The sequence below is a fragment of the Lynx canadensis genome, chromosome C2 (assembly GCF_007474595.2).
Source record: "Lynx canadensis isolate LIC74 chromosome C2, mLynCan4.pri.v2, whole genome shotgun sequence".
In the NCBI taxonomy this organism is placed as follows: Eukaryota; Metazoa; Chordata; class Mammalia; order Carnivora; family Felidae; genus Lynx; species Lynx canadensis.
In genome coordinates, this window is record NC_044311.2 from 38,716,967 (window position 1) to 38,741,539 (window position 24,573).

General features: G+C 40.2%; 1 protein-coding gene across 1 annotated transcript in view; it reads right to left on the reverse strand.

The window, feature by feature from the left end:
- Positions 1 to 24,573, reverse strand: part of SLC9A9 (solute carrier family 9 member A9) — a 575,498-nt gene that overhangs the window by 295,896 nt on the left and 255,029 nt on the right. Inside the window, exon 7 of the mRNA XM_030330596.1 lies at positions 2,987 to 3,125. Coding sequence (XP_030186456.1) covers positions 2,987 to 3,125 — 139 coding nt within the window. The remainder of the gene's footprint in view (positions 1 to 2,986; positions 3,126 to 24,573) is intronic.

Genomic DNA, 24,573 nt, shown 5'->3' on the forward strand with positions numbered 1-24,573 from the left:
AAGGTTATGATGATGGAGGGGATGGTTGCACACCTGTCTCCTCTGCAGCCTGAATTTGTGAGAGGCAAGGCCATTGATGCTGCGTGACAGATTCTCCCACTGAGACTGAGCCCCTGTCCCTACCATCTCTCCACCATTTTTTCCAGATCTGATCCAATCTCATGGAAGACTTCCAAACTCCAGGAACTTTTTCCCTTCCCTTACCACCTTATTTACTTATGTGTCCATACATTGCCTTCATGCCAGGTGGAGAAGAGTTCCAATTTCAGCTCTTCCACCTAGGGCAGGCTCTGGAGCCAAAAGACATGGGTTTAAATCCTGGCCCTGAAATCTCCTAGCTTCAGACAAGTTGTTTAACCTTTATGTGTCAGTTTCTTTTTTTTTTTTTTAATTTTTTTTTTTTCAACGTTTATTTATTTTTGGGACAGAGAGAGAGACAGAGCATGAACGGGGGAGGGGCAGAGAGAGAGGGAGACACAGAATCAGAAACAGGCTCCAGGCTCTGAGCCATCAGCCCAGAGCCCGACGCGGGGCTCGAACTCACGGACCGCGAGATCGTGACCTGGCTGAAGTCGGACGCTTAACCGACTGCGCCACCCAGGCGCCCCTATGTGTCAGTTTCTTTAGCTGTAAAATTGAGATAATAACTGTATCTCCTTCCCAGTGTTATTATAAAAGCTATATGAGAAAATCCATTAGCAAAATGCTAATGACAATGGCTGGCAAATGGTAAAGTTCTCAACAAATGTTACAATAATAATAATAATAATAATAATAATAATAATAATTGTGTCCACTATTATTGATATGTGACCCAGAGGAGCTACTTAACCTCCTTGAGCCTCAGTTTCCTCATGTGTAAAATGAGGATAATAACAGCCTATCTTACAGGGTTGATTCAAATGAAGAGATATATATATATAAAGTCCTTGGCACATGCTAGACATTCATTAAATGTTGCTATCACCATTGCCATTACTTATTCAAAACAACATGTGGCCTCCATCATAATTCCACTTAATAATCAAGAGGCAATAGGGATTAGTGATAAAGAGCATGGTCTGTCTCTGGGTCTGTCTCTTGGTTTCAATCTTGGGTTTGAATTTTGGCTCCAATTCTTACAAGCAGCAGGACACTGGGTATTACCTTGACCTTTCTAAGCTTCAGTGTCCAATAAAATTAAAATATCTGCATGATACCATCATTGTCAGGGTAAAGGAGGTATAGTGTGTAAAACAAATAAAGGCTTTACATATCATAAGTACTGATATTAATCATTAGATTATTATCATTATTTTTATTAGGAATCAGCCCTACTTTTTCTGAGTTACTTTATTTCTTTGTCAATGGAATTGATACTCTCTAGGATTTCTGGGATAAAACTTGGAGTGGCCTTTGAGTCTCTCCTCTTCCAATCATTAAGTCCTAGAGATTCTTTTAAACATTAGTCTCCTTCTTGATGATTCTAATCTTCTTTTTCTGATTTGTCCTGTGAACCTGTTTCTTACTTATTGTTTAAAAATGGGACTTTCAATACATCACTCTCCTGAGCAGAAACCTTCAGTAGCTAACTGTAGACTATAGAATGAAGCTCAGATTTCTCTGAATAATACTCCAAGATACTTCACAAGGTGATTCCAACCCATTTATGTATCATCTTCCACTGCTCACCAGCCTGAGCCCTGTGGTCCTCTCAGGCACATCTGCATGTACCACATTAACCCCATCCCCATACCTTAATGAATGCTGGTTTTCTCCTGAATCACTTATCACATAGCCTTGTTTATATCCTACCTATATTTCAGGCTCAGCCTACACTGCTATCTGCATGTAAATACTGCTTTTAAAATTATTTTTCAGAATTATAAGGTTGGCCAAGAGTCTTTTGGACTATTCAAGAAACAATGGACCCATCCACATCTGTATTTTTAGCATCCTAATAAGTTGGCTGTGGCTTTGCAACTCACCTTCTAAACAACTCTTATTGCAGCCCTTGTCCTTCCAAGTTTGTTACTAATTGAAGGCAGAGTCCGTATTTTATTCATCTTCTGACTTATGTTAGAAACCCTTAGTAGGACCTAACCTTTTAGCAGCTGCTCAGTGAAACTCTGCTCTGGGTCAGTCCCCATAAAAAAGAACCTAACATTTTGCTTTCTTTGCTAGAGACTTGACCCTTCTTGCACCCTTCTTCTTTCTCTTTTCCCCAACATCTCTGGTCTTTGATCCTTTGTCCTGCCTCTTTGGATGGCTTCTGCTAGGCCCTCATACTTGACATCAGCTTTCTGGCTTTCTTCCTCAACTCTAACTTACTTTTGTCCCATCCAACTGCTCTGACTGAACCTCTCACTAGACCAGCTTCAATCTCTGGCTCAAGTCCTCTAGGAACTCTACCCATTCTCCTACCCTACTACTGCATAAGAGGGAATGAGACATGACACAATTGCCCGTATATGGCAAACATGTCATTGCTGCCTTCCTTGCAGGTCTTCTTCTGTAAAATAGCCAGAAATGCTTCTTTAAATATACAGTGATCTTGGCCTTGGCCAGCCCTGTGATCTACTGATTGATAGAAGTTTGAAAAGGAAGAAGAAGATACTCAGTTAATCACCCCTGGTCAATCCTGTCTTGTTCTTGACTTCGAATTTTCAGCTTTTTCTCTTGGCCCTAATATAGCCAATCCAGATCATGTCCAACTATTTTCCTAGGTGGCAGTTTTTTAGGACTGTTGCTATCCTAGGGTCAGACAGTATCAGCGGTGCTAGAACAGGCCTTGGACAAGAAAAGAGCCTGGGCCTCTGTGCTGCTGGTACCAAACTGTGCCTCAAGGATGACTCAGAACTAAGATGGCCCCAGTGGAATTGTATCACACTTGAACCAGACTATCTAGCCATTCATAGCCTAGAGATTGTCCATCCTCAGAAACATTCCAGGGACACTGACAGCTCTTAACAGTCCCCAGCTTTGCACACACACACACAAAGGATATCAGTGCTGTGACAACAGCATATGCAGACCCCATTGCAAACGAGCCAGCGAAGATCCCCAGGAAATTCCCCACGGACTGGAAGAATGCTGCAGCATCAAACGCATTTGGATTCTCCTTGGGACTGTAAATGGATATAGAACTGAAAAGAAAAGAGGGTGAAGGTTAGTCAGTGACTTCCCTCTTATAGCCCAAATACCAGAAGTCAGAAGTTATCACCCACATTTGAGGAGGGCACCTTCTTCTGTGAGGTTAGGTGATGGCTGGAAGAGTTCAGAAGAAACAAATGAGAACAGGGAGAGGTGGAGAAAGTAGAAAGCTTTCCTTTTCCTTACAGCCCAATCCCATGGTATCAATATATTGTTGCCAGTCAGTAAACATTTTTATATTGGAAGGGTCATAAAGAATATTGTTTTTGAGCAAACTAGGCATTAAAACATGGTAGGTATATAAGGAATCTGCTGAGGAGATAGATAACTGTGAATTATTTAGTGGCCATATGTCTTCAGTGCTGTTATATATTCACAAATGCTCCTGATAAAAAGTGCACTTTTATGGCCTGTGCACAAATGGGCAATACAAATCACATCGTGCACAAAATATTCTGCTGTGATCTTGTCATAAACCACAAAGCATTCCTCCTCTCCAGTGCAACCCTTCAGAAACAGAGCCCAGACGATGCTTAGAGCATCACAGTATTAACCCCTGGGGAGAGACAAAACCCTCATTTTCCCACTGAAACAAATGGCAGCAGCTGCCCGAGGTCATCTTTTAGACCCCAATTCTGGTGGCTGCCGACAGATTTATTTCCATAGAGAAAAATCAATCCGCCAATAGGCAGTCTGCTCACTTAAATATTTTTGAGGACGCTGCATTTGCTATTTTTTTTTTTTAACCAGGGCCTCAAATCCCAGAGTGTTAATATGAAGGACAAGGTGCATCCTATTTTAGGAAATATGAATCTGTATTGTAGCATTAAAATGAACAGACATGCTAGAACCACTTTTGGGGAGACAAATAAAGTAGTATTTCAGGATTTTTTTTACAGTTTTTATTTTAATTATGAGGTCTTTAAAACTAATCAGGAAAATCAAGAGTTTTGCAATAGGTACTGTTAGGGATTTTGTAGCAGTATAGAAAGCAAAAAGTACACTAGACATGCTGACTTGAGATTAGATTGGATTTTACAGAGATGTAACTGACGCTTTATGGTTTGGATGATTAGAACATGTTAACTTTCTGATTTGACTTTTTGTATCTAGAGACTAGCTAAGTGGGGGTGGGGGGTGGGAGGTGTGTGGGGAGGGTGGAATGGATTCCATTTCTTCTACAGGAAGATGTGTGGCTTAAAAAAGGTAGTTTTAAATGTTCTTACTTTTTTCCCTGGACGTCTTTAAAGCATTAAAGTAGGCCAAACACTTCTACTTTGATCATGTAATTGGATAAGGAAGATGAATGTGGATCTCAAATGGAACCCTGAAATGTATGCAAGAAAAGGATTGCCTTTGATGTGTTTTCTTTTTGTAAAGTGTTGTGCTTTGCAGGAAAAAAAAAAATGGAAAAGCAAACCCATATTAAGGTCCTTTGTATCTGACAGTCTAGAGAATGGGTGTAAAACGCCATGACCATTATGAAACTTGGTGGCCAATGCTGCAAAGCTTGATGTGTGGGTTGACATTCACCATATTTCTTCATTCCAATGAAGGAACAAAAGTGATGAGAAAACATTCTATTTGCATTCTGCCCTTTCAACAAAGAGCTTTGCATAGTAATACAGTTGTGTAAATAATTCTGTTAATTCCTGGGGCTACCAATAGACCTGGTCCATAAACAGGTACCTCTTCACCCTCATCTCCAGCTCTGAACTCCTAAAAGTATTTGTCTGTCCTTATGCTTCCTAACCTTGGAGCACCATCATCACATCTTTTGGCCATATCCTGTGCCATTATTTATGTAATGTTTTTCTTTAAATCAACTCATTTTTATTCACATGCAAGAGCATTTATTAAAGAATGTTTACGAAGTCATAGGTTTGATGTGCTAATTTTATCTCTTCTTACTATATACGAGATTATGTAACTATTACATTTGATAAAAAGTTCACCTTTGTGTCACCTAAAATCATCTGGGTAACCCCACTGTTCTCAGTCTGCATTTTGGGAGACATTATCTTCCGGGGCCCTGATGCTCCACCCAGTACAGGCAAATTTCATATACTTCCTTGTGATGTTTGATTAACTTAAAGGTAAAGGCTAACTCCCCTTGACTTATGAAGACTTGTATGTTGAATTTGCTGCCCCTAAAGCTCCACAGGATGTATACATTGGGTACCTACTAAATGCCAGGTGGTGCATTAGGTACAGGGTGTCAGGGGACAGGCAGGAAAGGGCATAGAGAAGAGAAGCAGAATTTGAGTCAAAAAACATTTTATTGAAGATATACAAGGCATATATATGGAGGCGGAGAGGCTAAGATATAGATGACCTTAGCTCTAGTCATGGTGCTAAGTGTGATTTTGTGAGAGACACACAACATTTAATGGTGCAGATGAGGCAAGAGTCACTATTTCATATTAGAGGAGACGGCATTTGATCAAGGAAGCAAGTCAACAGACAGTGATGGGAAGAGGGCACTTGAGGCCAAAGAAAAAGTGTAAGCAAAGGCAGGAAGGCAGATGAGATGAGGGCATTTCAAAGCAGAACCGTATAGTTATGGCTGGAACACAGGGACCATGTACGTGGGCACCTACGGAGAGGGACAGATAGATAGATGGTGTCACTCAGCTTTAAATTTCATGTTAAAATATACAAAAGCCCTCACGTTTACATAATATTTTGTCCCCCTTATGCCTTAATTACAACTTCATCTGATCCTATAGCATTCCTGCCAAGTAAACATGGCAGATATTGTTATCCCTCCTTTTCTTTCTTTTCTTCTTTTTTTTATAAAGCAAAGAAACTAAGTCAGAGAAATTAAGACCATAGAGCTATTGTGTTCAAAATGTAGATTTTTTTTGTTTCTCCCTTAAAAAAGTGATTTTGGGAGGAAAACATGAACTCACATCAGTATAGTTGAATGAGTGCTGCACTGAGTATAAATACAGTAGAAGTTCAAGTACTAGAACCTTTAATTTCATCCCTGTATGGAACATGGGCAGCCCTTTCCTATATGCAAGGACAGAGCAGAGTGCACTGTATGGGACAATAGTACCCTCTTCCCCATCTAATTAGATGACAAGACTCGGGGCTTCTCATGGGAATCTGCTTTCAGGCTTGGCTCCTGGACCTAAGCTTTGCTGGGCCTGGCCTGGATCTTTTTCCTCTTTCTATGCACAGGACACAGACTGGTGCCTGGCACATGGCAGGCCAAAAAAAGGCTAACAGAATAAAGGTAGGATGATTGGAAAGTAGAAAGGAAAGAAAGAAGAAATACAGGAAAGAAGCAGGTTTACAGAAGCTAGTCTTGAAATGAATCATCATCTATGAGATTTGTTTTTATTAAGCAATGACTTTATATAGTTACATTGCGGGTACTTTTAGATTCATTAACCCAAACTGAAGATGACACTTGAGACTCTTAAGCCTCAAAGGTCTGACCCTTATTGGCTATATGGTTTGGGGCAAGTTATTTCATCATGCTCAGACTCAGTTTCAAAGTCTGTATAATGGAAATTTAATTATATTATCTCCCAGAAATGCATGAAGATATGAGGTACATTTAAATCCTGTATATTTATCTTGTTGATTGCAGGGCCATTCACTGGGTGCTGATTATGTTCATGAGAAATAAACACTCAATGAATGTTGACTATCATCATCACCATCATCATCATCATTCTGCCAAGAACTTCCACAAGCCTGACAATGACAGAGAAGAGAGTGCTGTGGCTGAACCTGGCCTCAGCTCCTACTGCAGGGAGATGGGGTGAGGCTCCCCTCCCGGCATGCTGGGCTTCCAGGTTGTTGCAAGGAACTAGGCACTTTTACATGGGAATAGACAGGTCTCTGGGGGGAAGAAATGGCAGTAGAAGTGAGGCTAAGAAACTGTCATGTTTGTTGCACAGCTTTTCATTCCATGGATCCAAAATGAAGGGAGCATCCTCAGCAGTCTGGGCAGGGATCTGTCTCAGGATAAGAACAGGCGAGGAAACTGACTTGAGTTGGGTCACCCCTAGGTAAGTGGCACTGCTAGTGGATTCCTAGTAGACATTCTGCAGGCCCTCTGGCTTCTGGTGAGGAGTGATGTAAAGAAAAGTCAGGGAGGATGCATCTCTCTTGACTGCCAGGATTTTAGGAAGCTGTTCCCCCAGGCTCTAAATCCTGGTGAAGGAGGCATCTCTTTGGGCTCTGGTTTTCAGCTGCAACACTAAGCCTATGGATTGTAGAGCAACAGCTGCAGAAGGTGCATTCTGGAAACAAACAAGGGTTTGGGTAGTATATTCCAACTTCCACCCAAGAGAGGAAGAAATACCATGTTCCAGCAGTTTCAGCCCTTTGGACTTAAAAAGAAAACCATTTCCTCCCCCATACTGAGGGGGCTGCTTGGACAATTCGCCAATGCAAATATTGGAATGGAGAGAGGAGGAGAAGAGGAATTAGACTTTCTGTTAACCTGTGTGTGCTTGTTCTCTGGGGGCACTACTCTGAAGAGGCACTGTTTATAGCACAAGCTGGTGAAGATAGATCTACAATCCCCACATTTCTGGAAAGAATATTTAAGTTAGATGAAACCAATATCCTTGAAAATGATATGAGCAGAAACACATAGTGGTGTTTAAATATTCATCTCATAAATTGGAAATAAGTCCAGGTTATTGATTCATTCTGTTCAGGAACAGATTATTCAGCAAAAACTAGTTTGATGATAGTATATTGTATCCGTTCTCAGAAATAAATGTGTGCAGCATCTTTTATTCACAAATTTTTGAAATGGATGAGATATCCTAAATTCCTTTGATGAAAGCAACATGAATAAGGATCATGTTGCTCACTGTATCATTTAAGATTCACAGAGAGGATCACAACTCCAACGACCCATTTTTTTCCCCCATCTTTATGATGTTTCTTCAGGGAACTCACCTGGCAGCTTAGGTAGTGTTAAGAGCATAGAAACTGAATCTGGCATTTGGGTTCAAGTCTCAGCTCTACCACTTACTGCATGTGTGACCTTGAGCAAGTTACTTAAATTACATGCACCTCAGTTTCCTATAAAATGAGGATGATAATAGTAGTAACTATCATGTAAGTTGCTACAAGAATTCAATGAATTAATGTTTATAAGGCACTTGCTATGGTACCTGGATCACAGGAAGAACTGGACAAGTATTTCTTTTTTTTTTTTTTTTTTTGGGACAGAGAGAGACAGAGCATGAACGGGGGAGGGGCAGAGAGAGAGGGAGACACAGAATCGGAAACAGGCTCCAGGCTCCGAGCCATCAGCCCAGAGCCCGACGCGGGGCTCGAACTCACGGACCGCGAGACCGTGACCTGGCTGAAGTCGGACGCCTAACCGACTGTGCCACCCAGGCGCCCCTGGACAAGTATTTCTTAAGTAAATCTTACTTCTTCAAATAACCCATTCCTCCTCCTGCTCCTCCTCCTTCCTTTCTCTCTCTTTTTCTCTCTTTTGAACTGAGAGTTTGCTTTACTTCTAAAAAAAGTATCTCAAATTAGGTGTCCAATTAGCACTTCAACTGAAACAGAACTGAGATGTCATCACATGTCTCTCTTACACTCTGACTCACTGGTCCCTGGTCTAGGATCTCTGGGTGTCAGGGATCATTTGATCTTAGAAATTGTTTTTTGTGGAATGGTGTATGATATGTATGCTCAATAAATGCTAGTGATGAAGAAGAAGAAGGAGAGAGCAAAAAGTAAGAAGAAAAGGAGAAAGAAGAGAAGAAGGTACTACAATTATGCTGGAAGTGAAAATGATAAAATGTAGGGAAAGTAATCTATAAATGGTACCACCATCACTACCACCAGTGCTATCCCCTCTGTGACTCTGGTCTCCTTACCATTCTGGATCCTATTGAATCCTCTCTCTCTTGATCACCTGGTTTCTAATACCGTCCACTTTGTTAATTTTCACTGCTACTGCTAAAATATTTTGCCTCACATTGGCTTGCTTAAACCACTCAACAATGCCAAGCTCCTGGGCAGTTATTCTTTCATTATGATACTGTCCTCTGACTGGCCCTCCCAGCTCCCACAGTCTACTCATGGTCCTGGGTGCCTGACGGGGAAAACCTACTTCTCCTAGCCCTAAGTCTAGTCTATTAACATGAGATCAATGTCACTCAAAGACCTTCAAAAGTAAAATATTAAAAAAACACATTGTACCCCTGCCAGAATTTTTATGAACATAATCATTAAAGGAAAAAATGAGAAAATCATTGCTATACCCAAAGATATACAAAGGACTTACCATTTTCTCTGAAAAATCTTTAATCCCTAACAAAAATATTTCTAACTGCTGACACTAGTTTATTATAGAGTTCCTGATTGGTTGGGATACATATATCTATGTGTGTGCACACAGACACACACACACACACACACACACACACGAAGTGGTTTATTATTATTTTTCTATTATTTATTCCAACTGTACTATATCAAATCCTTCTTTGTGTGGGTATGTAGTTCCATTAATGATGCCTTAGCCAAATTCCACTATTCAGTTTGTTTTAGTTATTAAGACTTGGTACAGTCTAGCTTAAAACCTAAATTGTCAAAGCAGTATTCTTCTCCTCCCTACAGAATGTTCTACAGCAGCAAGCAAGATGACTTGGAAGCAAGGAGAGGCAGAAGAGGTGTTCCTCCAATTCTCTTCTAGGCACCAATGTTCCCTGCTGTTGGAGGCACAGAGGAGGGATGGGGAGCCAAACTTGTTCCTGCTTGATCCCTCTCTTAGAGGCCTCTGCTGACATGGTAGCAACTCCATTTTGCTGAGAATCCCCTCACAGGCACCACTTGATCCTCCATCTGTCCTGCCAGCTATGTACATTCCCAGCCCTTTTCTATGGCTTGGATCAGGGACCATTTGGACAGCTTGTTGCCTCTCACCTTTCGTTTGACCTCCAATCCCCTTTAGTGGGCCATGGACCGCTGTGCCAAGTGGGCTCACCTTGCCCACTCCCTAAACACCCCAAACCAGGGAGCCTTCAGGTCCTGCTGACACGGACTGTTCATGCTAACTCCTTTTAGAAATCTCTAGGTCAGTCCCCATGTTTTTGTGTACTCCCATTCCATGAAACCATATCCAAGAAACCCCTTTCTTTGTTCTATTTTGAGAGAGCCTTAGACCTTTTGCAGTTTTCTCCAATGGGGAATGAGCTGGCAAGGCCTCTTCTTGCAGGTAGCCTCAATCTATTGGATGATTCCTTCCAGTGGAGGCCCTTCCACTTGACTTAGGATGGAGGAAGCACCCCCATGGACAGAGCTAACAGCTTCACATCTCAGACACTGCAGTCTCTCCAAGGATGACCCCATCCTTCCCTAACCCTTCATACACCAATTTGAAGCAAAGGAGATGGTGGGGAGGTTGAAGGAAATGAGACTGATTCTGTTGCCAATTAAACCAGTTGGGAGGCCTGTGGCCTTAACTGCTGGGGAGAGCTGCTGTTTTTTTTAGTATGGAGCCATTTATTAGCTTTTGTTTTCATCTTTGCTCCCTAAATGCAATTTGGAAAACAGGAAAAGGCCCACAGGAGGATAAAGTTGTGTCCTTTATGTCAGGGTGCACCTAGTTTCTTTTCTCACTATCTATAGTTGCTTTTGTCATTCTGCTCTTAAAGATTCATGTTAAGGAGAAACACAACATAGAGGGGCAATGAAAATTTGTAAAAGCTCCTCTGTTTAGTTGGCCCTAAGTGTCACAGGTAAGAAACAAAGTAGAAGAAAAACTAATTACAGTGCTATGTTGTGGTTAAATTTTTTGTCCTTAAAAAAAAAAAGAAACAAGTGGATCCTTATCTATTATTTATCTTTTAATAACTGTACCAACCTGCCCTTTCTCAAGAAGTTGCTTAATTATGAATAAGGAATTGATTTTTATGGGGCCAAGAATTGTGTGTACACATTGGAATTCATTCTGGCATCTGCCTGCCCATTATTCTGGCTTATGTTTTGCCAAAGGCCAATGAAGCTCTGTCAAGAGGGCCTGCTGTAAAACATAATGACTTCAGGAATTGGGGGCATTCCAGGCACCCTGGGAGGTTAGAAGAGCTGCCTGTTAATAATAAGAGGCTCTAGCCAGAAGTTTGCTGAGCTTGAGTTAGAACCACTGGGTTTCACCTTCCCAAGGGCCAACAACCCTGTAGGGTGGAGACCCATATTTGCCGAGGGCACATTAATAACTCTTTCAGCTTCTGGAGGACCATTTAGTTAATGACTGTTTCCTGAGAATCCAAATTCATACCAAGGTGTGATTTTCCAAATCCTTGACAAATATCATTTTGCCATTTTGACATCTGGCACAAAAGAAAAAGATGAGGGGAATTCTGTGGGAAGTATGAGTTAATGTGTCATAGCTGCCCCCAGAATAATACAGTCTCAAGCTATATCAACTGATTCATTCCATCCATAAATATTTATTAATCACTTACTTTGTGCAGATATTGTTCTAGGCACTAAAGATCTAGCAGGGAACACAACAAAGCTTCTGACCTCATGTTTCTTACATTCTAGTGGAGAAAACAACATAAAAAGTAGCTAAGCAGATAAACATATGATTTAATGACAGAGGCTGAAGAGCAAAATAAAGTAGCATGAGAGGATGGGATAGAGTGATAGGGAAACTGCTTTAGTTAGGGTGGTAAGGAAAGACTTTTCTGAGAAAGATTATTAAGTGGAGCCCTGAATAAAAAGAAGTGGAGAGAGAGACCTTTCTAAGTCCCTGAAGCAGAGCTTGCTCGGTGGGTCTGAGTTGCCACAAGGAGGCCATGTGGCTGGAAGGAAATGAGTGAGGGGAGAGTGGTGGGAGACCAGGCTGGAGATGGGGCTGGGGCCAGGCCTTGTGAAAACTTTCAGGCCATTTTTAGGTCTTAGCATAGTCTTCTAGGGATTAAAGGGCAGCCACTGGAGGGTTTGGGGTCAGAGAGAGCTACAGTATGGAATATTTCAGATGAAGGCTATGTCAATATCAGAAGAAGTTGGTCCCATTGTACTCCTCAATGGCTGGAGCACACCAGGCCTCTCTTCATCAGTCCAGATGCTGCCATCATCTGAATGAGACCCAACAAACCACAGCAGACCACAGGAGAAGGAGTAAGGTGGTGAAGAGGAAGATGGAAGGAAGGAGAAGAGCTTAAAGGATAGATGAATTTAGTAGCAACAGCTTCAGTGAACATCTGAAATGTGGTCATGCAGAGGAAGGACTGGACTCATTCTTTGGGTTTCAAGAGGCAAGATACAGTCCAAAAGTAAAAATGTCAAAGGGAGAAAGATTTTAGCTTTATATTCTATTCCCAAATTTCCTAATTCTTATATCTGATGCAAAAGGAAATGGGCTCTATAAAAGGAGAGTGAGTTCTCTGTTGCAGATACTTAAACACAGAATGGAAGAGTTACTTGTAGGGTGGTATGGAGCAAAATTCATGCACTAGATGTGGGATAATGTGGCCTCTAGGAACCTCTCACCCCCAGAGTTATTGATTCACTATCTATTTTCAAGCTTCTTCCAGGAATACTAGGAGAGGGATGTAGGGTGCTTGGCTTTCTGTGCTAACCCCAATCCTGCCGTTGGAAATGGCTGAGCACTGTACTGCAACAGGGATGCAGTGAAGGCACCAATGATTTAGGATGGAGCTGGGTTGATAATGACATCAAGAACAGTTACAAATTTCAACATGGAATAAAGCCTTTGACAGATTCCTAAGTGGCTCTGCTCCATTAAGTTCCAACTTTAAGGTGACAAAGAGAGCCCTGAGTTTAAAATTGGTTAAAAGGGAAGAAGAGTTAAAGGAGGTTTGTTATGAATTATGTGTGCATTTTCTTTGAAAGGAGATCTTAAATTACTTTGTAATTTAGTCTGAAAAGTCTTGTCAGAATTGAATTATTAGTCTGTGGGCTTTGAGAAATTTTCTCTTACACCTAATATTGAGAGGAAAGTGAATTTGAGATAGTCTTTAAGATAAAAGTAACTTGCAAATACTCTTCTTTTATTTTGTTTTCTTTCTTCCTTTTATGAGGCAGAAACAGGAGTTTGAATCCCACTACTGTGAGCCTATTTAAAAAAGAGAGAGAGGGACTAATTCTTACCATCTAATGGGAATTTCAACACTTTCTCCTACTTTTCACTTCCTTTAATCCTCACTAATGAAATCTTAGCTCCAAAGAGTACTGTGGTATGTGAAACTTTTAGTCATAATAGACATTAAAAGATATAGAAAAGTAGGTTAATAGCCACTAAAGATGGAAATCTAGTTAAAATTAAAATATAATCATTAACAGGTTGAAGCAGGACCGAGTATTAATCCCCAAGGTTGAAATGGAGAAGGGGGTCAGGTGCTTCAACATTTATTCAGCACTCAAAATACTATTTCTTGTATTCATACCATGGATCATTCAGCATGGATCAAGCACTATGGTAAGCATTTTTATAAACATTATCCCATTCAGCCATCACAGGACCCCCTGAAGTAGGTGCCATTGTGATTTCCATTTTACAGATGAGGAAATTATGGCTTAGAGAGATTAAGTAACTTCATATATTTCACCTCATTCAATCCTTCCAACAATCTAATGAAGAACGCATTGCATTTTAGAGATAAACAGACTCAGGGAAGGTAAATCATTTGCCCACAGCAACTTACTAGTAAATCGAACAGGAGGTATTTAACTCAGATCTCACCAACTGAAAGCCTGTGTACAATGCAGACTAGAAAGAGGTAGCATCGGGATCTGGCATCTGAGTGTGATCACAGATAAATAACTCAACAAATGCTTCACCTTCATAGGAACGAAGAAAAGACCACTCTGGGAGTTTAAGGTTTTAGGACATCTAGTTGTGATTTGTAAGAAAAAGCGTTGCATTAGTTAATATATCCATCTCAATATGAGGAGTTTTGCTGACAACCTAGTGTTGCTTATAGGCCAGGATTTCCTCATGGAGACCTCTTTTCCATATTGAATGGTTTTAATATCTTGGCGTTCATACCAACATCAACCCACGTTGTTCATTCTATGTGGCTGTTCAGCCTGTGCTTCCACATGGTGATTTCTATCTCTTTATGGTAATTACTTATCTGTGTCTCAGGATCCTCATCTGAAAAATGGTGATGATAACAATTATGCCTCCTACTTAGAGTACTTAGAGTAGGGATTAGCTGTATCAACATGTGTACAGTGCTCCTCCCTGGGACACAGAAAGCACTCCATAAATGTTAGCTGTTATTGTTGTTACTGTTATTTGTATGGATATTATTGGAATGATCGCTATATCTTTCACCATTTGCTCAAAAGAAATCAACAAAAACTGAGCTCTATTTCTAAGAATATGGAGGCATTTAGGAATTCCAATTAATGTGTCAGAATATTATAAGAATCTTCTGGGGGTGAAATGAGCAGTATGTTTAGAGTTAGATCAAATACTGAATTCATCTTTTTCTTAATGAGGCCTGTAGAGCAGAAGGCTACTGGGATAGTATCAAACAAGGAGATGCATATAAATTGTTAACAATACCTAAGCACAAAAGATCCACGGTTGTCTTGCAAATCCAATGGAGCTGAACTTCTAGCAGCTTTGCCGGAGAAGGGGACACAAAGGTAAACATACCACAGAAATCCTGTTGCTTTACCTAAGGCAAAAAATGTTCGTGAACAGAGGGTGTCTAATGAAGTTGTGTGGGATTGCTGATTAGCAACAATCAAGGAAAAATCATGAAACCAATGGAGTTTGCTTTTATGGAGATCACCAATTCACAGCTCACCACATGCTACATAGAGATAAAGAAGAATCTAAAAACAGGCATTTGCTTGCATTGGGGCCTGCAATGTTTCAGACATGCTGTGTGCTAAGGACAGAGATGAGTGGCTGAATGAAATGGTAGTTTCCTCTGGCTGGTCAAAGGACTTTTCATAGACAATGGGCTGCCTTCCTAATGTAAATGCCTTTCATTCCCATATTAGACAAATCGCACTCTCATTATAAGAGATTCCTGAGACAGCCTGAGTTTTACCTGATGACAAGCAAGTTCCTGGAAAATATCTGCACTGATCAGCTCATTCCCCCAGACCCTTTCCCTACTCTTCCATTTATTAACAATTAAGTGAGTATCTGGGCCCCAAATCACAAATTAATTTAATTAAGAATCTGCATCCATCTTTTTAGAGTTAAAGATAATTTCGCTTGAGTTCAAGGTTATCTTTGGGGGCAAAGCACACAGTTATCTTCTTAAGTTAATGTATTTTACCAAGATAGTTGCCTCACTGCCACAGATTTCAATTTTGTGCTTGAAGCATGGGACTTACAGACCAACAAATTATACCAAACAGAGTTTTGCTCCTACATGATGTTTTTATATTACATTATATGTGTCTAGCAGTTGTTATCAAGTGGATATTGTAGAATGCTTAAGTTTCACAGAAGAGTCATCTCTGATAGTAGGTCTTGAAGACACAACTTCATCTGGGATAAAAATGTGGACTTTGAGGTATATTTGAATCTCAAGCCAATACATCTTGTAAGAATTACGAGATTCCTCACTCAAGCAATTAATAGGCCTTTCCTACCCCATGCAGTAAAGACAGTTACTAAGATATGGAGGCAGAAGCCAAGCACAAAGATGAACACTTCATTTACTAAGGCCATTGCTGAGCTTTGGAGGAGTACAAGCTACCACTGGGTGCCAGGATCTAGAGCCCTGGGCCATGAAGCAGTAGAGAATGGATTTTGCACATCTAGGCAGGCAGTAGCTCAGAGGCTGGGGCAACATGCAAGTTGGACGTCTCAGTTGGGGACTGGGGTGGAAGGAGGTCAGTGGAAGGCTTTACATCATTTTGGTTAGCAAACCAAAATGAGTACGTAAATAACCAGTGAGGGGGCCAGGAAATCAATGATTCAAGGAGTCCAGGGATGGATGTGAACCCAACATAAATCTACACATGCACGTTTCTGGGAAGGGGATTCCTTAACTTGCATCACCTTTTCCGTCTAGTTCATGACCTCAAAAAGATTAAAAACCATTGAAGCATGGGTACAAGTATACTGATAATAGAACAAGGAGGGAGTGGTTAAAAGCTGAGGCAAACAGTGATCTGCAGAAGGTGAGACAAGAGGTAGAATCAGATAACCACTGCAAGGCACAGGAAACAGGAGCACCTTGGTAATGGAGGAAAACTTGTGCCTAAGTCATGACCTTTTTTCACACACATCCTGCTGGGGCAGGGATTGTATGTGGCTGATCTGGGAGGGCAGACAAGGTACACAGGAACATAAGTGAATAGTGACAGGTTAGAAAGAGTGGCAATTCCTGACATTTAAGTATATCTGGATAGAAAGTTGAGGTTTTGAGAGTTATATTTACACAGAAGTAAATGACAGAGTTAGGAAGTATATAGCAGGTAACACCATGAAGCATACATTAACGTGTGGCCTGGGTCAATCCTACTCTCTATACATGGTTTAGCTTATGTCAACTCTATTGATACAACACATCCAAAGACCCATGTCAAGACTTATTATCATCGCCACTATTGGACTTGGCTTTCTGTAGGCCAACCAGAACATGTGAGACACAGCAGCTCCCAGGCTTGATTCATTGTGCCCATGACGTGATATTCAAAGGATCTTGTCTTTGTTTATACGTTATGAGAAAAAATAGGCTGATGCTCCCCCCGAAATTTGGAGGGAAATGTCCCTTGAGGGTTACATTATGAAATAAATAGCACAATGGTAATATCATTAGGGATGCAGACGTCTATTTCTAAAATGGGTTAAAACTAGTGAATTTTTCCTATAATTTGTGAGGGAAGAAGCAGGTGGCCAGGGTGGGTCTGAAGGAGAATAGAATTATTCTTCTATCCATTTAATGGGTATGCTACTAACTAGTGTTGAACTTTACTTCTTGGGACTAAGGTTATACAGAGATTGCAAACTCTTTGAGAGACAGGGCAGAATTCAATGATTGTACCACACTGTCTCCTCTGGATTAAGTATATTAATTAGATTTTTATTCAAACGTATTACCACCTTCTTGGTAAATTCCAGTTTTTAAAAAATGCCTCAGGGCCATTGTTAGAAAGTATCCAAATGAAAACAGAGGTGAGCCAGTGATAGGAGAATGCCATTTAGTTGAAAATAATAAAGGATTGTGGCTGCTTTCATATTCATTAACTGTGCATGCGTATGTGTGTGTGCATGTGTGTGCGTGTGTGTGTGTGTGTGTGTGAGTGAGTGAAAGAGCGAGAGAGAATCTCCACAAAAAAATCTTATGCTGAGAAATAGCAAAATCCCTGTTTTTGTGTGTGAAAAGTCTGCTTTAGCACTTAATGCTAATGAAACTTTATCAGGAGGAGGTCAGTGCACAATTAGAGATTATAGCACTGTAAATTCTTATGAAATGTGATGGAGAAGGCCTAGGTAACTTCATCACAGGAAAAGTATGATAATCCCTGCAAGCCTAATGCCAGCATTTGGGGTCTATAATGAAATGGAAGGGTAGGAAAACCGGACAAGTGCTTCTGCCATTTTGCCTACTGACTTGGAATTGCATGACAATTCTTGGCTCTGAGACCGAACAGTCTGTGTAGGTGGCAGTGGAAAGGAAGGAGGGCATTGGTTCTGTTAAATTATTTACACTGAAAATGTTCAGGCTTTAAAATTCTGGGTTAAAAAAAAAAAAGAACTTAAGCTGTAAGTTACCAAAATGATGAGATAGAGAAAAAATGATTTCTGGCTTTCAAACCATAATAGAATTAACTAGTAAGATATAAAAAGACAGTTTGTTGGTAAATTGAGTGATCAGTCTGTGCAATGCCAGCTTAATTTTAGAGTCTTAAATACTGAATTTGGAGAGCCTGTATGGTCTGTTTCTGCAATATGTTCCATGTTAAAATTCTCTTGGACTTTGTGCTTTCTACATTGCAATGTTAATAGCTGCCAGTTATTGAGGGTCTCTTGTAAGCCAAACATGCATTTTGTATATACTGTTTGTAATCTTCACAATAATCCCATAGGAGACATAACAGTATCTATGTATTACAAGGAAGAATTGAGGAGATTGAGGAAGGTTAAGCTACGTGACCAAAGTCATGTGGTGAGTAAGTGGTAGGACTGGCATTAGAACCCAGTTCCAAGCCTTCTATGTTGCCCTCTCCCTCTCTGCTACCAATAAACTGTATGTTGGCAAGTTCGTGTATCAACAAAAGGTTAGTTATATGTGGTGGTTTCAATGGGTAAGTGCTTTCTTTAGGTAGTCTCTACTGGTGAGGTCTTTAAATTATCTACTTTAACTTGTATCTGTGTATTTCCTTAGTTCTTTCTTCATGTATTTACTTAATAGTAAACCAGAAAAAAAAAAAAAAACTGGCCCTAAGAGCTACTGAAACTGAAATAGAATAGGGTTGCTCTACTCCAGACTTTCCCCTAGGCTTAACAAAATGTTTATGTTTGAAAGGTAGGATGTTTTGTTTGTGATCTGGCAAGAAGTCACATATCTGTTCTTGGCTGCTACTAAATTTTACAAATGATTAAAACATTATTTTTCTATCACAGTGGAATGTATTACCAAATGGAGACTCCTCTTGGGGCAACATGATGGAAACCTACACCACAAAAGCAAACTTGGAGACATCTGGACTGGATGTCACCAAGAAATGGGAGCCTCAATAAGTTCTCTCTGAGCTTATTTGTTCTTCAAAATACACAAGGGTTTGGGGCAGTAGTCCCTTGAGATGTAGGCATACCAACAAAAGTTTAAAATGGAGCTGGTAGACCTGATGGTTCTTACAAATCCAAGATCCTCCCCAAAGAACCATATTCCTTCGGCTTCAGAGGTGGTTTAGCAAAAATGGAAACATTTTTTAAATGAGAAATTAATTATACTGAGATGCATCCTATACCAGATGATGATCTCTTCTCTACCAACGACTCTTATCAAACATCTGCCTAAGGCTACCATAGCCAGGAAAAGGTACTACTGACTTCTTCTGAAGAGACTGATTATCTCCTTTCTTCATTGCTGCATTCTTTTAGAAGCTTCCCTTCCTGCGTCAGAATTTAAATCAGCACATCCTTCATTCTTGCCTAGTTTAGTGAGAATAAAATTGTTAGAATTACTTTCCTTTTGAGTCTCTCAACTAAGATGCAATGCCATACCATGAATAAATTGAATATGGTGGTGTGGCTAACATGTAGAAATGAGAGAGATAGGGGTGCCTGGGTGGCTCAGTCAGTTAAGCATCTGACTTTGGCTCAGGTCATGATCTCATGGTTCATGGGTTCAGACCCAGCATTTGGCTCTGTGCTGACAGCTCAGAGCCTGGAGCCTGCTTTGGATTCTATATCTTCCTCTCTCTCTGCCCCTCCTCTGCTGACTTTCTCTGTCTCTCAAAAATGAATAAACGTTAAAAAAAAATTTTTTTTTTAAATTTTTTTTTTTCAACGTTTATTTATTTTTGGGACAGAGAGAGACAGAGCATGAACGGGGGAGGGGCAGAGAGAGAGGGAGACACAGAATCGGAAACAGGCTCCAGGCTCCGAGCCATCAGCCCAGAGCCTGACGCGGGGCTCGAACTCACGGACCGCGAGATCGTGACCTGGCTGAAGTCGGACGCTTAACCGACTGCGCCACCCAGGCGCCCCAAAAAAATTTTTAAAAAAGAAAAAGAAATGAGAGAGAGAGAGAGACAGACAGACAGACACGTCTTATGAGCACTGAACTGAAACTCATACTTGCCCTGATTGCCAAGGCAAGCGACATGTGGAATAAATGTGGGCAATGAAGACTTCTCTGGAAAAATTCCATCAAGTGGTATTCTAATCCCAAATTCTGGCTTATTTGTGTGTAACAATTTCTCGGTTGGCTTAAATGGGAAACAAACCTGGCGGCAGAAAGGAGAGAGATGGGATATACTGCTCACTGTACAATAGATTCTAATATGCTACCTTGTCCTTTAGTAAAAGTAAAGCAATCCCTTGTGGCTGAGCTTAAAGGGAGAAGGTTTTTTGTTTTTTTGTTTTTTTCAGTCATTTTCTGGAATAGGATGAGATGGAGCCTTCTGCAATACCTTCACTGTAGCCCAGACTCAAAAACTTTCTCCATGGGCTTCTCTGCTTCTTCTGAGTGATGGGAGGAGAACAAACCAGGGCACAAAATGGTTCAGCAAAGTTGGGATGAAATATAATTTAATTTCATATAATACATAAATATAATTTATAAATTAAATATATATATTTAATATATATATAATTTATAATTAAAGTACCTCATAGTTAGGTACTTCTTGTTGAGTTATCTGGCTGTTTCCATCAAGGACATGGTTTATGAGATCAATAAAATGATGTGACATCATGCTAAGGGAATATGAAAAACTCATTCAAAACTCAGCGTACAGAAACTCCCCAACAATGCATAAAGTTTTGAGCACATGTCACGGCAAAATCTTTCTTCGCTTGTCTTCGTATTTACTTTCCTTCTTAAACCTCAGCAAAAAGAAAGTGCCAGAACTTTTAGCATGAGCTCATGAAAGACATGTTTAATCTCAGAACTGAGTTAAAAGGAAACTGAAGCTTACTCTTAAACTATTTCACACTTACTGACTGAGATAGAAGCCAATTTAGAGGTTCCTCAAAGCTCAGAGAAAGGTGTGGTGCTGAAAGAAGCAGAAGAAAAACGCAGCTTTGATGAATTCTAATCATAACTGTTATTGCTATGAAGCAATTCTATTCAGAGTGGCATATTGGGGGGGCTAAAAAATGAGTGCTGTCCTCCCTAGAATCCTAGTATTGAGAGCGAGTAACAAACAGTTGGATTTTAACTCAGGGGCCACAGATAAAAGGCTCCATTTCTGCCTATCAATTCCCTGAGCTTTCCAGTCCCCTAGGAAATTTCTTTTGAACATATTCTCATACCTTTTTTTTTTTTAAATGGAAATGTTAGTGGGAAAAATCCACTTAATTGTAAGGGACACATTATTCTGAGAGCATAGCTTCCCTTACAAATATCAGCATCACTTCCACTGCTCTGTAATAAGTGGCTGCAGCTGTTGCCATGGCAATTTTCATTTTTAAAAAACTGTATCCACACAAAGACAAGCAACGCAGCTGTTTCCATGAGGCATCATAAAACAACCCCAGATGTAATGACGCTTGTGCCTTTTGCCAGAATGAAGGGAACATGTCTGTAAATCCAAGCAGAACCAAAGATGGGGCTGTGGCTCTGCTCTGATAGGGTCTTCTTGGAGGGTCACTTAGAGCTGATGAGAGTTCAGCTTCTATCCATTTTTCTCAGGCAGATATTTAGCATCAGGTCATCACTGGTTATGCTGTTTACATAACTTGCTCCAATAGCTGTCTTTGAAAAAGACACCCTCATCCCCTAAATCTCCACATGCTACCCCAGAACATTCCAGAAGCAAGCTCTACTGACAGCAGTAGCCCAGGACTTGTTTATCTGAAGTTCCATGCCCCCCTACCTACATGCTATGAAAATGCTACCAGAAAGTCAACACAGCATGTTTAAAATCATTTTCCATTTTCCTGTTAGGAAGGTGGGCTGCCTGCTGTTGTCCTAGCTCCTCAATAGGGAAGGCATTTGGTTTTCTCTGTGTGGGGTCCTGTAGGCACCAATAATACAAAGACAAAAAGATACCTGTGGAGCTGCCATTTCTTGAACAATGGAATTCTCTTAGGGAGCAGGAATCTTTTGTTTGTTTTGTTTTTTTGTTTTCAGGGTCTTGATTTGCTTGGCAAATCTGATGCTGAAAATTATGTGAGGAGAACTCACAGCTTCAAAATGTTGGTGGCCTCAATCCTTTATTTTGAACAAGATTCAAACTAGCTACCCTCCCATTGACCTGGGGCGATAGTTCTTGCTGTCACACAGGTGCAGTGGGACTGTGACAGCAGATTAAGTTGGAAAAGAAAGTCTAGGATGTGCTTCATGGGGAAAGGTTTGAAAAGAAATTATATTCCCTGTCATTCTTCTTCCCCAGCTCATATTACTATTTAACTCTCAAAAAAACATAATTATGTTTCTGGATTTCTCTACAGTTTATTAAACAGTCAGTTCCAGCTCTTTTGTTGTTATTATGAGCATTGAAATATGAACAGTATAAATCACCAAATGCCCAGGAATCTAATAATAAAAGGACTTTACTTGGAAGGCATAAGTGGTTCTTTTATTCCACTAGGAGGGCCTTTGTTTGCAAAGAAATATGGCTGTTCTTAACATTTGAGTAATCAGCAATCTTTGTGGTGGTTGTTGCTATTAAAGGTAAGGTTGAGATGTGACCTACAAATAATCCTCAGGAAACTGTGGACTTCATGAGCTAAACAACGGCCTGGCCTGTGTTTGATCCTAACTTGCCACGGACACTCTCTGTGACCCAGCAAAATACGACTTCTCTCCCTCATGCTATTGCAATGCAAATGGCACCACAGGAGAAACAAAGAATTCAAATTCCTTCACAGTGCCTTAGGTGTTAAAATGTCATACATAATAAAGTATATGATGAAATGGAAATAATTAAAAGAAACAAACACCTTATGGATCCCTCTATAAGAAATCAGTGTATCAAAATATTTCATCTGTCTCTTGTCATCTCTCAAAGTAAGAAATCAATCAATGGTTCTTCCCATATTTTTTTTTAAACTCAGAAACCAAAGGAAATATGGAGGATGATGTCGCTCGTCTGAGGTCACACAGCTAATCAATAACTGTTCTATTATTTTCTGGCCTCTTCCCTACCAGCCCATTGTTGCTTCCAGATATTGTTATCCTGAAAGGCAGCAAAAACTGAGAAATTCCCTCTGGGTGGACTATAAGTGTGTGAAAAATATTCAAGAGTAGTACTCAATAATTTATCAGATTTAAATATTAACACGGCTAGGTCAATCCTTAAAGCTAATAACTCTACTATTTTTTTAATATTAATGATGTACAAAGATTAGTGACATTCTTGTTCCTCCAATGGGTTTGATATCACCCTCCTGAAACCCAACTCACAGTAATCAGAAAAAGTGATCAGTATGAAAACACCCGTGTTGGTCAGCAACCATGGCTAAGGAAAGAATTGGGAAATTCTCTCCTTAGAGAGGAGCTAAGATAATGAAATATAGGAGATACAGATTGTTAAAAAGACCATAAAGCTGAAATATTTTCTCCACAAATGCTTTAAACTATTTCAAATCCTCTTTTTCACTGTGCCCCAAGGCTGAGAGGAGAGACCCACTGGGCTGCCTGCCTCTCTCCTTCTTGGCAGGGCTTGCTAAAGATCAGAAAACAATGTGGGAAGGAAGCTCTGTGTGATTTATTTTAACTGATCATAAGAAAGTGGCAAAAGAGAATGTAAGCAGAAATGCTGCAAGTGTATTTAAGCACACATTTCATTTCCCTTAAACACAGGAAGCTGAGGGGGGAAACAGTCTGAATAATGACAGTAGGGGAGTTATTTTTCCAAAATATCTTCTCTTACTCTTAAATATAGAGAACAAACTGAGGGTTGATGGGGTGTGGGGGAGAGGGGAAAGTGGGTAATGGGCATTAAGGAGGGCACTTATTGGGATGAGCACTGGGCGTTGTATGGAAGCCAGTCTGACAATAAATTATATTAAAAGAAATATCTTCTCTTTGATGAAATTCCGATATGATTACTTCTGTTAGGATTCATATTTATTCATTCAATGACTATTTACCGAGTACCTATTAAGTATCTAGCACTACTATAGATTCTGGGGATATCTAGGTGAATATGGGAGGTGGAAAGGCAGAGACAGTCAACAGATACGTAAACCAACAATCAGTCTTTTGAGATGGGGAATGAGCTGTGATCCTCCCCACACAAAGATTTAAAATAATTTAGATTTAAAAATTAGAAAGTGACTTCATAGACAATATCTGAGTTTCATCATATTCTAATGAAATAAATTTTGTGGTGAGCTCCATTTTGTAGATTTGGGAACTGAATTTCAGCAAAGTTAAGTGATTTGACCAAATCCATCTCAACAGTAAACAGGGGAGCCAGGATTTAAATTCAGGACATCTTTCTTCAAAATCTCTGCTCTTCACCATATCATATCGCCTTCATAGATTGTTTTTAAAATGTGTGTACCTATGTAGAGTTTCCAGATCCAGCATTAAACAATTCTCTAGATTCACGTTATTTAACCCTTCCACCCTTACTGCTAATTTATAGTACTGCAGAATTCAGATTTAACCACTGTGTTTGAATTTCACTGTGGAGAGGTAGGAGAGCTGGTGTTAGACCCTTTGGATCTGAAAGAGTTCTGTCACCCATGGAAGCAGCAATTTACTGGGCAAGTCACTCAATCTCTCTAAGTGTGGTAACTTCCATGGCTGCTATAAAGATTCAGTGGGCAAGTGGCAATGTAGAGCATACCCAACAGGATGGCCACATATGCAACCC